Below are 17,030 nucleotides of genomic sequence, written 5' to 3'. Positions count from 1 at the left end.
ACTACCCATCTCCCATGGTGTCAGTTCACCCAATAAGATCAGGCAGAGTGGGCATGAGCAGGTCCCTTCAATCAAACAATGTCATCTTTGAGACTTTCACTGTCGTGGTGCCTGCCCTCTAGAATAGCACTTCTCCCAAGAGATCTGTACAGTTCCTATTCCCACTCTGCAGTTGTTCAGAAGATCTTCGAAAAACTGGGTTTGCTCCCAGACCTGGAGCTAAGGTGAGAGTTGAGCCTCTCTTATTGTTCTTTTGATGTACTAGGCTTGCTTTCTTTGGTTGTACATATTTTTTCCTTCACTTTACAATATTGTTCCTTACTTTTAAAACGTAAACAGCCCAGAGCCATCTGGAAGTCAAGTGTGGGGGAGGGAGGCTAAATCCAGTCAAACAAACCAGTAGGCACCAGTAGGCTCCTTTACACTTCCATGTTGCTCAGAAGCACAGTCCTCCAGAATAGATTAGATTGTTGTAATATTTGCTGACAATTTTATTCCACCACTTAAAAGCTGCACTTCTTTTAGTTTTCCTACTGAATATTTCTTAATTTCTAAAACATGAAGAATAAAAAGATGGAATTTGGGGATTATTTTTTACAGGCTATTAAAGCAATATATCAAAAGCAAACGGCACAAATAATTGTTAATGGTAATTTAACAGAAATTTCTAAAACTGAAAAAGGAACAAGGCAGGGATGCCCTTTATCACCATTGTTGTTTGTTCTAACACTGGAAATATTATTGATTAAAATACGTGAATAAAATAAGATAAGGGAATTAAAATTAGGCATCAAGATTACAGATTGAGAGCGTTTGCAGATGACTTGGTTGTCACTTTAACTCAACCTACTCAGTCGGTTTTAGAATTATTGGATGTGATAATACAATATGGACAAGTTTCTGGATTTAAAGTTAATAAGCAAAAAACTAAAATATTAACAAAAATATGACTATAAAACAAAGAGAAGCAATAGAAAAATCAACAGGATTTGAAATAGTAAAAAAGGTTAAATACTTGGGGGTATATATCACAGCATCGAATGTGAAATATAAAAACAATTATGAATTGTTATGGCAAAAAGTACAAAAGGAGATTGATAGTTGGAAAAAAATACAATTGTCTTGGTTGGGGAGAATAGCAGCCGTGAAGATGAATGTCTTACCAAAATTTTTATTTTTGTTCCAAATGATACCAATACTTAAGAAAGATGCAAATTTAAATGAGTGGCAAAAAGATATTAATAAATTTATCTGGGCAGGGAAAAGACTGAGAGTAAAGCTTAAAATAATGCAAGATGCACGTGAGAGAGGGGGTTTGAAGATGCCCAATTTGAGATTATATTATGATGCAGTTGTGTTATCAACAATTAGTGATTGGTTCAATTTAATGGATGAAAGAATATTGAATATTGAGGGGTATGATTTATTGTATGGATGGCATGCGTATTTATTTTATGACAAAAAGGTGGATAATATTTTTAAGACTCATATCTTAAGGAACGCTTTGCTCCGAGTTTGGAAAAAGTACCAATATATATTAAATAATAAAATACCTATATGGGCAATAACTAGACATGCAATAGGAAATATAAATGTGGAGCAGAAACAAGATGTGATTACTTATAAAGAACTTCTTAGGATGGAAGGGAATATTTTGAAACTGAAACCTTTAAATGTTTTAAAGGAAAAAAAGACAGTACAGACTTGGTTTCAGTTTATACAGTTACAAGCTAGATGGATAGAAGATCAGAAAATTGGTATAATAAAAGTTGATGAAAATTTGATAAAGCAAATTAGAGATCAAAGTCAATCGCATATAAAAAGGTTATATAATGCTCTTATAGAGATTGATTCAGAATCGGAGTTAGTTAAAGATTGTATGACAAAATGGGCTCAGAATATTCAAGAGCCCATAATGATGGATACTTGGGGAAAAATTTGGGTTAGAAATGTAAAATTTACACAAGCACAAAACTTAAGAGAGAATTTTTACAAGATGTTTTATAGATGGCATTTAGATCCTAAAAAGTTAGCATGTATGTATCCAAATCAACCACCTAAGTGTTGGAGATGTGGTAGTGAAGAGGCAACTTATTATCATATATGGTGGACATGTAAAAATGTTAAAGCCTTTTGGATAAAAATATGGTGGACTTTTCAGAAAGTTTTTAAGAAAAAAATAAGATTTACTCCGCAGCTATTCTTATTGTGGATTATTTCGGATTGTACTGTTATAGAAACTAAATTAATGTTACACTTAATAATGGCAGCCAGACTGTTGGTGGTGCAACATTGGAAGAAAGAAGATTTACCTACAATAGAACAATGGATACTTAAAGTAATGGACGTAGCTGAAATGGCAAAAGTTTCAGCATATTTGAAAGAACAGTCACAAGAAAAATATATTTTGGAATGGAAAAGATGGATTGATTATATTCAGAACAAATATGGGACTAAAAAGTTTCAAATAGCATATGAATAATTATTAACAATTATAGAAGTGTTATTATAATTACTTTAGTTTTGTTATAAGAGAGTTAAAGGGTGGAAGGTTTGTTAACATTGTAATAGATATTTAGCATATGTTTGCATAAGATTGCTATATGTAATACCCTGTATTCTGCTTTGGGAAGTCCGGGGGGGGGGGAGGGAAGGGGAGAGGGTTGATGGGGAGGTGGGGAGGTTATTATTAAAATTTTGTAAAACTTTTCAATAAAAAAAAGAATAAAAACTATACACTTGAAAATAAGGTTTTCCAACCTGACAGGCTTCATATCCAAGTATCTTTAAATCATAGTTTTGATCTTGAGAAATGAGAGAGTAACACATTTAGCGTAATTTTATTTACAGTGTATATTGTCTGTAATTGGATGGGAGGATTGTTATCCTAAAAATGGGCTATAAATCATTACAATAAATACCGTATATACTTGAGTATAAGCCGAATTTTTCAGCCCACTTTTTGGGCTGAAAAATTCCACTTCGGCTTATACTCCAGTCAACAAAAAAAACTTACCGAGGACTTGTGCGCGGCCGAGGCTTTGGTGCTTCCGGGATCGCCCGCACCTCTCCCAAGCCACCGCCGTCCGAGACCTGCCGAAGTTTGGGGAGGTTTGGGGAGGTGCGCGCGCACCTCCCCAAACTCCGCGCCTTGCCTGCCTGCTTCTTTCCGCAGCGGAAAGAAGCAGGCAGGCAGGGCACGGAGGAACGGAGACTTGCCGACGTTTGGGGAGGTTTGGGCGCCTCCCCAAACCTCGGCAGGTCTCCGTTCCTCCGCGCAGACCTGCCGACGTTTGGGGAGGTTTGGGCGCCTCCCCAAACCTCCCCAAACGTCGGCAGGTCTCCGTTCCTCCTGCCGACCTTTGGGGAGGTTTGGGCGCCTCCCCAAACCTCCCCAAACCTCGGCAGGTCTCCGTTCCTCCTGCCGACCTTTGGGGAGGTTTGGGCGCCTCCCCAAACCTCGGCAGGTCTCCGTTCCTCCTGCCGACCTTTGGGGAGGTTTGGGCGCCTCCCCAAACCTCGGCAGGTCTCCGTTCCTCCTGCCGACCTTTGGGGAGGTTTGGGCGCCTCCCCAAACCTCGGCAGGTCTCCGTTCCTCCTGCCGACCTTTGGGGAGGTTTGGGCGCCTCCCCAAACCTCCCCAGGTCTCCGTTCCTCCTGCCGACCTTTGGGGAGGTTTGGGCGCCTCCCCAAACCTCGGCAGGTCTCCGTTCCTCCTGCCGACCTTTGGGGAGGTTTGGGCGCCTCCCCAAACCTCGGCAGGTCTCCGTTCCTGTTTGGGGAGGTTTGGGCGCCTCCCCAAACCTCCCCAAACCTCGGCAGGTCTCCGTTCCTCCGCGCAGACCTGCCGACCTTTGGGGAGGTTTGGGCGCCTCCCCAAACGTCCCCAAACCTCGGCAGGTCTCCGTTCCTGTTTGGGGAGGTTTGGGCGCCTCCCCAAACCTCCCCAAACCTCGGCAGGTCTCCGTTCCTCCGCGCAGACCTGCCGACCTTTGGGGAGGTTTGGGCGCCTCCCCAAACCTCGGCAGGTCTCCGTTCCTGTTTGGGGAGGTTTGGGCGCCTCCCCAAACCTCGGCAGGTCTCCGTTCCTCCGCGCAGACCTGCCGACCTTTGGGGAGGTTTGGGCGCCTCCCCAAACGTCCCCAAACCTCGGCAGGTCTCCGTTCCTGTTTGGGGAGGTTTGGGCGCCTCCCCAAACCTCCCCAAACCTCGGCAGGTCTCCGTTCCTCCGCGCAGACCTGCCGACCTTTGGGGAGGTTTGGGCGCCTCCCCAAACGTCCCCAAACCTCGGCAGGTCTCCGTTCCTGTTTGGGGAGGTTTGGGCGCCTCCCCAAACCTCCCCAAACCTCGGCAGGTCTCCGTTCCTCCGCGCAGACCTGCCGACCTTTGGGGAGGTTTGGGCGCCTCCCCAAACGTCCCCAAACCTCGGCAGGTCTCCGTTCCTGTTTGGGGAGGTTTGGGCGCCTCCCCAAACCTCCCCAAACCTCGGCAGGTCTCCGTTCCTCCGCGCAGACCTGCCGACCTTTGGGGAGGTTTGGGCGCCTCCCCAAACCTCGGCAGGTCTCCGTTCCTCCTGCCGACCTTTGGGGAGGTTTGGGCGCCTCCCCAAACCTCGGCAGGTCTCCGTTCCTCCTGCCGACCTTTGGGGAGGTTTGGGCGCCTCCCCAAACCTCGGCAGGTCTCCGTTCCTCCTGCCGACCTTTGGGGAGGTTTGGGCGCCTCCCCAAACCTCCCCAGGTCTCCGTTCCTCCTGCCGACCTTTGGGGAGGTTTGGGCGCCTCCCCAAACCTCGGCAGGTCTCCGTTCCTCCTGCCGACCTTTGGGGAGGTTTGGGCGCCTCCCCAAACCTCGGCAGGTCTCCGTTCCTGTTTGGGGAGGTTTGGGCGCCTCCCCAAACCTCCCCAAACCTCGGCAGGTCTCCGTTCCTCCGCGCAGACCTGCCGACCTTTGGGGAGGTTTGGGCGCCTCCCCAAACGTCCCCAAACCTCGGCAGGTCTCCGTTCCTGTTTGGGGAGGTTTGGGCGCCTCCCCAAACCTCCCCAAACCTCGGCAGGTCTCCGTTCCTCCGCGCAGACCTGCCGACCTTTGGGGAGGTTTGGGCGCCTCCCCAAACCTCGGCAGGTCTCCGTTCCTGTTTGGGGAGGTTTGGGCGCCTCCCCAAACCTCGGCAGGTCTCCGTTCCTCCGCGCAGACCTGCCGACCTTTGGGGAGGTTTGGGCGCCTCCCCAAACGTCCCCAAACCTCGGCAGGTCTCCGTTCCTGTTTGGGGAGGTTTGGGCGCCTCCCCAAACCTCCCCAAACCTCGGCAGGTCTCCGTTCCTCCGCGCAGACCTGCCGACCTTTGGGGAGGTTTGGGCGCCTCCCCAAACGTCCCCAAACCTCGGCAGGTCTCCGTTCCTGTTTGGGGAGGTTTGGGCGCCTCCCCAAACCTCCCCAAACCTCGGCAGGTCTCCGTTCCTCCGCGCAGACCTGCCGACCTTTGGGGAGGTTTGGGCGCCTCCCCAAACGTCCCCAAACCTCGGCAGGTCTCCGTTCCTGTTTGGGGAGGTTTGGGCGCCTCCCCAAACCTCCCCAAACCTCGGCAGGTCTCCGTTCCTCCGCGCAGACCTGCCGACCTTTGGGGAGGTTTGGGCGCCTCCCCAAACGTCCCCAAACCTCGGCAGGTCTCCGTTCCTGTTTGGGGAGGTTTGGGCGCCTCCCCAAACCTCCCCAAACCTCGGCAGGTCTCCGTTCCTCCGCGCAGACCTGCCGACCTTTGGGGAGGTTTGGGTGCCTCCCCAAACCTCCCCAAACCTCGGCAGGTCTCCGTTCCTCCGCGCAGACCTGCCGACCTTTGGGGAGGTTTGGGCGCCTCCCCAAACGTCCCCAAACCTCGGCAGGTCTCCGTTCCTGTTTGGGGAGGTTTGGGCGCCTCCCCAAACCTCCCCAAACCTCGGCAGGTCTCCGTTCCTCCGCGCAGACCTGCCGACCTTTGGGGAGGTTTGGGCGCCTCCCCAAACGTCCCCAAACCTCGGCAGGTCTCCGTTCCTGTTTGGGGAGGTTTGGGCGCCTCCCCAAACCTCCCCAAACCTCGGCAGGTCTCCGTTCCTCCGCGCAGACCTGCCGACCTTTGGGGAGGTTTGGGCGCCTCCCCAAACGTCCCCAAACCTCGGCAGGTCTCCGTTCCTGTTTGGGGAGGTTTGGGCGCCTCCCCAAACCTCCCCAAACCTCGGCAGGTCTCCGTTCCTCCGCGCAGACCTGCCGACCTTTGGGGAGGTTTGGGCGCCTCCCCAAACCTCCCCAAACCTCGGCAGGTCTCCGTTCCTCCGCGCAGACCTGCCGACCTTTGGGGAGGTTTGGGCGCCTCCCCAAACGTCCCCAAACCTCGGCAGGTCTCCGTTCCTGTTTGGGGAGGTTTGGGCGCCTCCCCAAACCTCCCCAAACCTCGGCAGGTCTCCGTTCCTCCGCGCAGACCTGCCGACCTTTGGGGAGGTTTGGGCGCCTCCCCAAACGTCCCCAAACCTCGGCAGGTCTCCGTTCCTGTTTGGGGAGGTTTGGGCGCCTCCCCAAACCTCCCCAAACCTCGGCAGGTCTCCGTTCCTCCGCGCAGACCTGCCGACCTTTGGGGAGGTTTGGGCGCCTCCCCAAACGTCCCCAAACCTCGGCAGGTCTCCGTTCCTGTTTGGGGAGGTTTGGGCGCCTCCCCAAACGTCCCCAAACCTCGGCAGGTCTCCGTTCCTCCGCGCAGACCTGCCGACCTTTGGGGAGGTTTGGGCGCCTCCCCAAACCTCGGCAGGTCTCCGTTCTTCCTGCCGACCTTTGGGGAGGTTTGGGCGCCTCCCCAAACCTCCCCAAACGTCGGCAGGTCTGCGCGGAGGAACGGAGACCTGCCGAGGTTTGGGGAGGCGCCCAAACCTCCCCAAACAGGAACGGAGACCTGCCGAGGTTTGGGGACGTTTGGGGAGGCGCCCAAACCTCCCCAAAGGTCGGCAGGTCTGCGCGGAGGAACGGAGACCTGCCGAGGTTTGGGGAGGCGCCCAAACCTCCCCAAAGGTCGGCAGGAGGAACGGAGACTTGCCGAGGTTTGGGGAGGTTTGGGGAGGCGCCCAAACCTCCCCAAAGGTCGGCAGGAGGAACGGAGACCTGCCGAGGTTTGGGGAGGTTTGGGGAGGCGCCCAAACCTCCCCAAAGGTCGGCAGGAGGAACGGAGACCTGCCGACGTTTGGGGAGGTTTGGGGAGGCGCCCAAACCTCCCCAAAGGTCGGCAGGAGGAACGGAGACCTGCCGACGAGCCGCGGCCACACAGGGTATTCCTGTGTATTCAGGCTTGCAGAACGGCGGATCGGCTTATACTCGAGTCAATAACTTTTTCCAGTTTTGGGGGGTGAAATTGGGGGTCTCGGCTTATACTCGAGTCGGCTTATACTCAAGTATATACGGTAAATAATATTCTACACCTCTAGATAACTCTCTTCTAGTCATACTTCACTGACTCCTTCCCTCAAACTAAGTGCTGCACTTAAATTTCTGCCTGAAAAATAGCATTGGAACATTTACTTTCTTTTAAGATATTCCCTTTCTTGGCTAGATCCCAACGAAATCATTTTAAGAATCACTGTTCCTTTTGAGAAAACAGCATTATTCCCCTCTGCTCTCATATCCCCTTGGGTTTGTAGCATACAATATGGAACTTATCCAAACAATTTCAGCAGCCATATACATTCTCTAGAAAGAAAAAAAATAGAGGGAGGGCAGAAATCTATTTCTCCCCCCCCCCACCTAGAATTTTTCACAAATCTCTGAAGGGCACAAAGAAAAACAATGTCTAGCATTTTTTTAAAAAAAATATCCTATCCAGTCAGCAGTCTGCTGTGTTTCAAATACAAATGAAGATAGATTGGTCAGGCACAGTGATTTGATACTGCAATATGGCAACTGTAACCATCCCAACTCTGCAAATAAAATGCAAAGAACTATTAGCCTGAGAAAAGATGCAAATATCATTTCATTTTTCCCTCTGTGCTCCCCTAAAGTGGTTGAAAAAAATCCTGAGAGAAAATAGCATTATCAATTCATGCCAAAGGATAAATTCCACAGTACTGGAAAGTTTGCATAATCATATACCAAATGCTTCAAATAAAAGACAGCATTTACTTTCTTTCTTTATCCTCTGAGTCAAAGACAGCCACCCCCAGCAGTTCAGAGCTCTCTAGGCCAAATTAGGACTTACAAGGCCTGATCTAACATTTAATATGCCTGTTTTTCCCCCTTTCTAAAAAAGAGGCGCAGAAGTCAAAATCATTCCACTGCACAGGAAATGTTATTCTTTACTCCCACCATCACCACCACTAATCCCTTCCAGGGCTAATAATAATAATGAAATAATTTTCATCAGAAAGATTTTAAAAGAACATTTCCAGTATACCAATTCTCTGAACACCTACCTAGTAGCTGCTAGTAGAAACACCCACCCGTACAAATTATGTGGACAAAAAAAACCCAATGTATTTAGTTTAAAAAGACATAGAAAGATAAAAACTATCTATTTAATTTGTATCTAGTTTGTCCTTGTAACTCCCAGCATGCAAAACCTTGAAAATTCATTTCTGTTATATCTTTTGCTTAAACTATTGTTCCCAACCTAACCTTACTGGAAACAAAGTCCCACTGTATCTTCTCACCTCTAAGTCTCTGCCTTTCCTGTTCCCAATTTATCTGGCTGTCAGATTTGTGCACGTTCCTTGGGGTAGAAGCTATGTTTTAGTTTGTTTTATATTGGTTGAGTTCATACATCATGGTACAAAACATGCGCATGGTCTGCATATATCAGCTGATTTTTTTTACTCAGGCATACGAACACACATACATCACGACTTGGGCCATCGTTTCAGAGATTTTTTCTTACCAGGTTCCTCAATGCCTTCAACAATGGCAGAGCTTCCAATGTGCAATACTCTTCACTAGAAACGTTGGGATGTATTCAGAGATCTGCCTTGCAGATAGCACACGCTGAACTGTTTTTAGCAGTCAAACATCTGCACAGGAAATGTTTTATGACATTTTGTATTATAAACTGCTTTATAAAATTTGCCAAATTTCAACTCCACTGAAGTCATGGGTCCCAGATTTGGAACACAATCTGCAAGTAAGCCCACTTGAGGTACCTTGGTTCAAAAATTGTTGCCATGGGGATGCCCAATTAAAAATTATGAAAATGAGGGTAATAGTACATGCACACATGCATGCATTCATACATAACCCCCAAAGCTCTTATTTTTACATCACCAAAATATGCTGGCATTATTCTCCATTATGTTAGTTGGAAACAGTTTAAAATGAGCAAAGATACATGTAATTACATTTTGTAAATTTGTTATGAAACTTAACACTGCCTTCTTTCTCTCCTCCCCTCAAGGAATCAAAATTTTTTTGAAAAATCCTGATCATCCTATTCATAGGTATACTTTGACCACATCGTATCATTGCCCTTTCCACTCTGTTCCTTCAGTCTGTGACCCCAGACTGAAGAAACTTGCTTTCTATGTTCTAAACCATGATTTGTTTTAACCATGATTTACTGAATGAGTCAGAGAATCTTGTGTATGGACAAAATCATTCCTTAATGGAAAATTTCTTGTTAGATACCTAACTTTCTTATACAAGATAGGAATAAACAATGAAACCACAAGCTTCCTTGTTCATTACACTGAGCCACAGGAACAACAAAAAACCAAGCTTCATCAAATGATTTAGTGCTCTAATATAAATTATTCATCAGCTTCATGTATATACTACATTTAGACCACATAATAAACTTTATACATTATGCTGGCTTAGGAATCTTGAGAGTTGAAGTCCAGACACTTAAAGTTGCTAAAGTTAAGAAACACTGCCTTAGCACAATATGTGAATCTGATTATTGTGAGGCATCAAGTCTCATAGGTTGTACAATATATGCAAAAGTACAAGATACAATCTTCCCTCTGCAGTCAAGATGTAGAGGTAAGAATCAATTTATTTTTGACTCCCATGCAAACCACTTCTCAGCTTCTGTCAGGACTACTGTTTACGGCCCCATTTATATTTTCAATGTAAATTAATCTGATGTCTGCTCTTATTTCTTATGGTGATCCTCTACTATAAACTGAATCCCGAAAAAATGTTGAATAATTTGTAATCACATTACCCTATGATCAGAATACAGTTTTCTGAAATTCACCAGCACTGACCTTGGGGTAAAGGACATATTTTATGCAATACATCTAAACTCCTAATGCTCCTCATAACAATAAGTGATATGGAACCAAGAGTTTTGGATTCTGAAGAAAACATGGAAGTCAACATAAAAAATAACCTCCGTGGGAGACTGCTAAATGGTATTACCTGTGGTACTGGGATCCCCAACATGGCACTGGGGAGTGGTTTCCTCTGTCTTAAGGCCTCCTGTGCTGACCACCCTTCTTTTGAAAGTGTATTTTTTGGAGAGAAAAAAAATCTCTTACTTTTTAGAAATAGGAAGCTAGCAATCTGTAAAGCAGAGTACCAACTAGCAACATTATCTTTATTTCCAAGGATAACTCTGAGCACCAAAATTCTTAGGAAATCAAAACAATGAGTGCTATAGCACAGTAATAGATTTTGCCCTACCCAGAAAAGGGCAAAAGAAAGCAGGACTAATAGGCAGCAGCAGATTCAGGAGCTGGAGAGGGAATAGCAGATAGAATTGGTAGATTCTATCATTTTGTGAATAATCAGATTCGCCCATCAGCTTTTTGCCAGAGAATTTACAATATATTCTCAAAATTCCACATCCAAAAGGATCAGAGACTTACCATATCATACCATACTTTCATTTTTGTTTTAAAATCAGATTAGAAATTGAAACATGCACTAGCAAGAACCATTTTCATATTCTATGTTATCATGAATGTTTTCTAAGCCAGGAGTTTTCAACTGGTGGTACGCGTACCACTAGTGGTATGTTGGCACCTGGCAAGTGGTACACGTACGATGGGTTGAACAGCACAATAAAAAAGTGTAAAAAAAGAAGTGTAAAAGTGGATGAGCTGAAGCGGCAGCAGCACTGCACAAGATTGTGGAAAGTCAGCTGGAACTGCATGTTGCCTGGGTCTTACTGAGAGCCCAGGATCAAAACGCGCAGCTCCAGCTGATTGGGGGTGGCAGGCAGCCTCACGCAGTCTTCGGGTGGAGATTCAGCTGGAGCTGTGCAACACATTTCCTGGGTCCTGCTGAGAGCCCAGATCAGCATGCGCAGCTCCAGCTGATTAGAGGTGGCAAGGAGCCTCACGCAGTCTTCAGGCAGAGATTCAGCTGGAGCTACGTGAGGCATTGCCTGCCTGGGTCCTGCAGAGAGCCCAGGATCAGTGCATGCAGCTCCAGCTGATTGGCGGTACGCAGTCTTCAGGCAGAGATTCAGCTGGAGCTGCGCGAGGTGTTGCTTGGGTCCTGCTGAGGGAGAGAGAAGAGAGGATATTAAAGGAGGTTCTGTTGTTTTTTTGGGAGGGGGCTCATCAAGTTTTTGACCCCTTGCTAGGCGACTAGTGGTACTTGAATATTGCCATATTCTGAAAGTGGTACCATCGGTGAAAAGGTTGAAAAGCCCTATTCTAATAAGCCACACTCAATTTGAGAGAATATTTCATGAGGTAAGATGAATGGCACTATAATCCCAGCTCAAAACAAAAAATGTATTAAAGTCTGTAGCCTTTCAGCAGAATTTAAAGGACGCGATATGGGATATAATTATTATGACCTCCAAACTCTAATTTGTAATGCATAGAGCAAATATGAGAAAGCACAATAGGAGGCAAGGTGAATCAATACTAATTTGTTAAAGTAAACTATGGATGTTGCTCAACACTTCAGCCCTCAAGAATCAACCAACTCTCAAGGGCAGATAGAGGCCAAGAGAAATATATCTCCTCATGTTTTCCAAATATTTCCAAAGCAGCTTGCCTATGAAAAAGTAGAACTGCAATCAAGAGTGCATATAAACAAAACGCCTAGCATCCCAATTACACCATCCAGAGACCTGCATTCATATGTGACTTTTATTGTACTTGAAAGTGATTTGTGCTAAACCAATGCATTCATCTGGAGATAATACTAGAGCAAGTTGCAAGATCCGTTTCCTGGGGGGCTCTCTCCCTCCCCCCCTCTCATGTGTGTGTGTGTGTCTGTCTGTCTGCCTGCTGAGTGGGCAAAGCTTATTTCAAGATGTAAAACTTTCAGATTAAGGGCACTAAATATTTAAGTAGCTCCTTAGGCCAAAGCATAATTTTATATTCACTGTTAGTACATATGCAGCAGGACAGACTCTCAGTCATAGAACTGTATAAGAATCTAAAAGTTATTAGAGATTAAATGGCTCTTGGATGGTCGTGATCATAAACAAGAAATAGAGAGCCAACTTGATCCTCACATGTGCAGCAGATAAAATCTAATCTGACCAGCCTGCAGACTCAGAAAACATAGCTGGAGACAGAGAGGCTAGAGGGAGTGCAAAAGTGATGTAAGGAGGACATTTGGATATGACAAATCTTTGCAGCAACATTCAATGAAGTTGATAGCCATTATGAAATGCCTTGTTGCCCCACAATTTAAGCTTACCATAGCTATGAAACCACTGCTAGAAAACCAACAGCAGTGCACCTTGCTATTCCTCGTAGAGGAGAGGCTGTAGGGGAAAGAACATGTTCCACAGACTGTGGGTTAGGAGTGTTGCGGCCCAATATGTCTGAAGGACCAACACTTCTGGAAAAGCATTAAGTTGGTGAAAATTCATCTAACAGAACTGGGATTTGTGAGGAAAGAAAAATGAGGATATGCTTCACTAAAGTGCCGGACTCGAAGCTTAAAAGCTACAAGAAGCTGGAGGAAATTAGTAAGTGTCATCACTTTCCAGTTCAGCCTATAATATAGTCACACAAAAGCTACAGGCCAGGGCCATAGGTTGTCAGGGAAGCTCAGAGTCATTCAGACTTCTTCACCACAATATGCACACTTTTTATAGAAGAAGAGTTCCAACTGTGAAATAAGGCCTTGCTCTTCATCCTATTCCAACTGTGAAATAAGGCCTTGCTCTTCATCCTATTGCTAAGCTTGTAAGCCGCCCTGAGTCTTCGGAGAAGGGCGGGATATAAATGGAATTAAAATAAAAAATAAAATAAACAAGTGAAGAGATAACTGACTGCAATTATCAGGAAGAAATTAAATACTATGTAAGCAATTGAATACGGACAGAAAGCCATTCTCTTACTACTGTAGGAGACCCATGTTAGTCAATGGCAGCCAAAAATCAGGAGAAGTCTGATAGCACTTTTTCTGGCTAGCTCATTTTATTAAGAGGCGTTAACTTTCATGACCTGAAGCTCATTTGATCAGATACTAGTGGATTTGACTGATTAGCCATTTGATCAGTGATCTCATGGGGGATTGGGATGATGCAGGGTAGAGGAACAGGTTGGTTATACAGATATGGTATGCATTACCTGTGAGACAGATTACAAACACCTTATAAATATCATCATACCACCTCCCCATAATTTAAATCATACATTGGTCAAGTTAACCCATGCATCTAATGAAGTGAGTGGCTCATGAAAGTGAATGGCTCTTAATAAATTTGTTAGCTGGAATGTGTGCTACCAGATTTCTTTTGATTTTTCCCTTGGCAACTAAGAGAAGTTGTCAGTTCCACCATTAATTGGAGTGATAGATTTAAAAAAAATTAAATTGTAGTTTAAGGTAGATCCAACATATTTCATTTAGAAATGAAAATGTAGAGCATTTCTGGAAAACATAACTTGTATAGACAACTTTAAAACTGGCTCTAAATTATACTGAATTTATTGTTATATTTTTTTCCACTTTGAAAACAATTATGTATTCAAAGTCCTTTTAAAACAATAAAGAATTGGAATAGCTAGTACAAATCCCAACAGTGGATTTCTTAGTAATGCTGAAGTACTGGATAATCATTTTCATCCTGGAAATTGCGTCCAACATATCAGGAGCGCACCAAGTTTGGAAAGACTGAGTAGCCAGTAGCAGCAGGAACCTCTATAGGATGGTCTCAGTAGTTTCTGAACTCAGAAGTGTATCTGGTCAATTATTGCAAAAGGATTTTCAAAAAGGCAGGAGAAACAGTACAGAACTTTTCCATTTTCTCCAACAAATTTAAGAATGCCTTGCTTGACCAGAACTGATGATCCATCCATCTTAAAATTCTAGGCAGGACTGGGGTACTTTCACATTGCTTCTGTTTTTAGCAGATCCTACTGGGCTGATGACAAACCGTCTCTGAAACGGAGGCTCAATTCAAAAACACTTGGTGACAGAAATAGACATTTGATTACATGGACTTCAGTGTCCAGGTTGCCAATCCCGTAGGACCAGCCAAGCCCTTTGCGGGAGACCAAGCAGCTTTTTATGCCAGCCAGATTCAATCCTACTTCTTGTCTGCAACATCTGGTAACCAGCTCTTATTACTAGGCATAGCTTTCTATGGTCAGCTTTTCTGGATAATAAATGCATCAGATCCACCCTCCACAAATCTCTGGCACGTCTAGCTGTATCCACTATCATTACTAAGCAGTCTGATGGCTGTTTTTACTCCATCAGGCTGCCAAAACTGAAGCTGTAGTTCAGTAGCAGAGCTGCGTTGTTAGCCTTGAATGTTTCTCAGCCTTGCAGAATGCTTGCATTTCTGTTCATTAGGAGATGCTGCAGCATTGTTATCATTTTGTGTACTGCTCTGGCCTCTCACAGCAGAAGAATTGTTTGCTTGCTTCCTCTGTCCACATCTAAAGGAAGAAACATCCTTTTCACTCCTTAGACAGAAGAGGTTTTCTACAGCCTCCTAAGAACCCACAAGAAATTTTGCCACAGCTGCATCACATACAACAGAGCTCTTCACACAAGCCAACAAAGCTACTGAGAGATCTTTGCCAAGGGAAAGGTCTGGCAGTGCCAGTTATGAGGCTGTAAAGTTAATCAATGCAAAGCAGAGCCAAGATGGAATAAGGGAGCCCCAAACAGTCAGACTATCCTTCCCCTATCTCCAACCTGCTCCAGCAATGTTTATCCCACACCTCATCGTGATCACAGGACCCCATTTACTGTTTGCAACCTGAGCCAAAGCAGGAGAGGTTTTCCTGATGTATGAGGAGTCATGCAGAAAGCTAGCAGGGAGGTGTTCAAAATAAAAGGTAACATTGAAAAAGCAGCCAGACTGAGCCCAAGAAAAGCCTTAGGAGAGCAGCTTTTGAAACAATAGCAAAAGAAAGCCTTTCCTTTCTGCAGACAAGAGAAGATGGCACTGGGCTTTTCTCCCAGGAGTGAGGACTGCTCCTGGATCCAAAGCAGCTTTTCTCCTTTCTTCTTGTGTGGCCTCACTCTGAACCTCTCTCCAATCACCTTGATCATCATGACGCTAGCAAAAAGTGGCATAAAGACATAGGGATGGGCTACTATGGCAGCTTTTACTCTTTGTGTGGGGGAAAACAATCATATGAACAAATCCCCCCACTACCAAACCTGGTTCCTAATAGCTTTGTGAAACTGAGAACCAGGAGAATCAGCAAACATTGGTAGAAAATGTATATTTCAAATCCTGGTTTTGTGGGGAGGAGGAAAAGTCAGAATGGTGAGTGCCACATTGATTTTTTTAGCAATGCAGATACCCTTGCATACAAGCAGAACTTTGTCAGAAGTCTGCAAAGTTGAACTGCTAACTTGTTTATAACTATAAGGGAAGAGTGTAACACATGCAAAGCACCTGCCTTGTTCACCAAATAACTAGGAAGTAAGGGTTTTACTTATAGTTTCCAAGTATAGTCATCATCTATTTAACAATATTATTGCTGGAGGGAATGTTAAGAGTCCTTGCCCAGATTCTCATCAAGCCCTAATCTCGTTTTGTTGATTTGACCAATGAAAGGAAATGCCAAGGAAACCCAGCCACTTCAATTTATTTAACAAGCTATGATTAAATAAAGCTTGGTGTAATGTATGCATCAGAATCATGCCTCACTCCCACTTCCTGTATTAGAACTACGGACGCATATATTTAAATAATCAGAAAGAAATAATAATAAAATAAGTATAATATAGAGATTGGCACTGTGAGACGCAGATTCAAGTCTACCCATAGCTACAGGCAGTCATCTTCTCTCTACCCAGTCTACTTCACAGCATTGTTGTGGTGGGGGGAAAAGATATGAGGGACCTATACTGAGAAGGGGGAGGGAAAGAGAAAGAAAGAGAAAGGGAGGGAGGGAGGGAGGGAGGGAAGAATACAAGCAGGTAGAATTCCTTTGGCTCTATTTTCCAAGACCGCAACTTCTAATGGCTATTTCTGCTGGAGTTTAAACTCCAGCCTTTCCAAAGATAACTCCTCACTTACCTGAAGTATCCCACATGTTAAGCTCAATGCGCTGCTTCTCAATCTCAAAACTGGCTGTGTAGTTCTCAAATACAGTAGGGACATAATTCTGCAGAGAATGGACAGAAATGAGGGATCAGAATGCATACCAAGCATCAGATACAAGACTCATAGAAATGAGAGTTTACTTCCATCAGATTGTCCACACTCTTCCTTAAGACTACTCTCAAAAGCAGCCTTTCTGGCACTTTCCCTCTATTCCTGATATGACAAAAATAGGCCCTGTCTGGGAGGACTAAATGTAGGTGTAAGCAACACCCACTGTGCCCTCCAGATGTGCTGGACTAATATTCTCAAGGCTCCTTTGCTACATGAAGCTGATGGAAGCAGTAATGTAGAACTAACTACCTGAGGCAGCAGTTTGCTTACTCATGAGCTACCCCAGGATGAAAGCAACTGCTTACAGGCAGTCCTCCAGAAGGGCTGGGAACTGATACTAGATTTTTAGAGCTTCCTGAAGAGACCAAGGCTCTTTTTTCAGTCTTCAGCATTATCCACAGAATGGGACACATTGCTATATGATCGAATAACCCCTTTCCAACCCTAGTTTCCTAATTTTCAAAATTTTAATTCCCTTATTTTCCTT

At 45.1% G+C, this 17,030-nt stretch overlaps 2 protein-coding genes across 3 annotated transcripts in view; both read right to left on the bottom strand.

Annotated features, from left to right (window-relative positions):
• Window positions 1-17,030, bottom strand: part of PSME3 (proteasome activator subunit 3) — a 449,122-nt gene that overhangs the window by 138,771 nt on the left and 293,321 nt on the right. The gene's annotated exons all lie outside the window — the stretch shown is intronic.
• Window positions 1-17,030, bottom strand: part of RND2 (Rho family GTPase 2) — a 34,065-nt gene that overhangs the window by 16,252 nt on the left and 783 nt on the right. For both annotated transcript variants that reach the window (XM_081345448.1, XM_081345449.1), the window contains exon 2: window positions 16,406-16,493. In XM_081345448.1, coding sequence (XP_081201574.1) covers window positions 16,406-16,493 — 88 coding nt within the window. The remainder of the gene's footprint in view (window positions 1-16,405; window positions 16,494-17,030) is intronic.

This window comes from Vipera berus (genome assembly GCF_964194415.1).
Source record: "Vipera berus genome assembly, chromosome: Z".
Lineage (NCBI taxonomy): Eukaryota > Metazoa > Chordata > Lepidosauria > Squamata > Viperidae > Vipera > Vipera berus.
The sequence above is the reverse complement of the archived record's forward strand: the minus strand, read 5'-3'. Positions and strand labels throughout refer to the sequence as shown.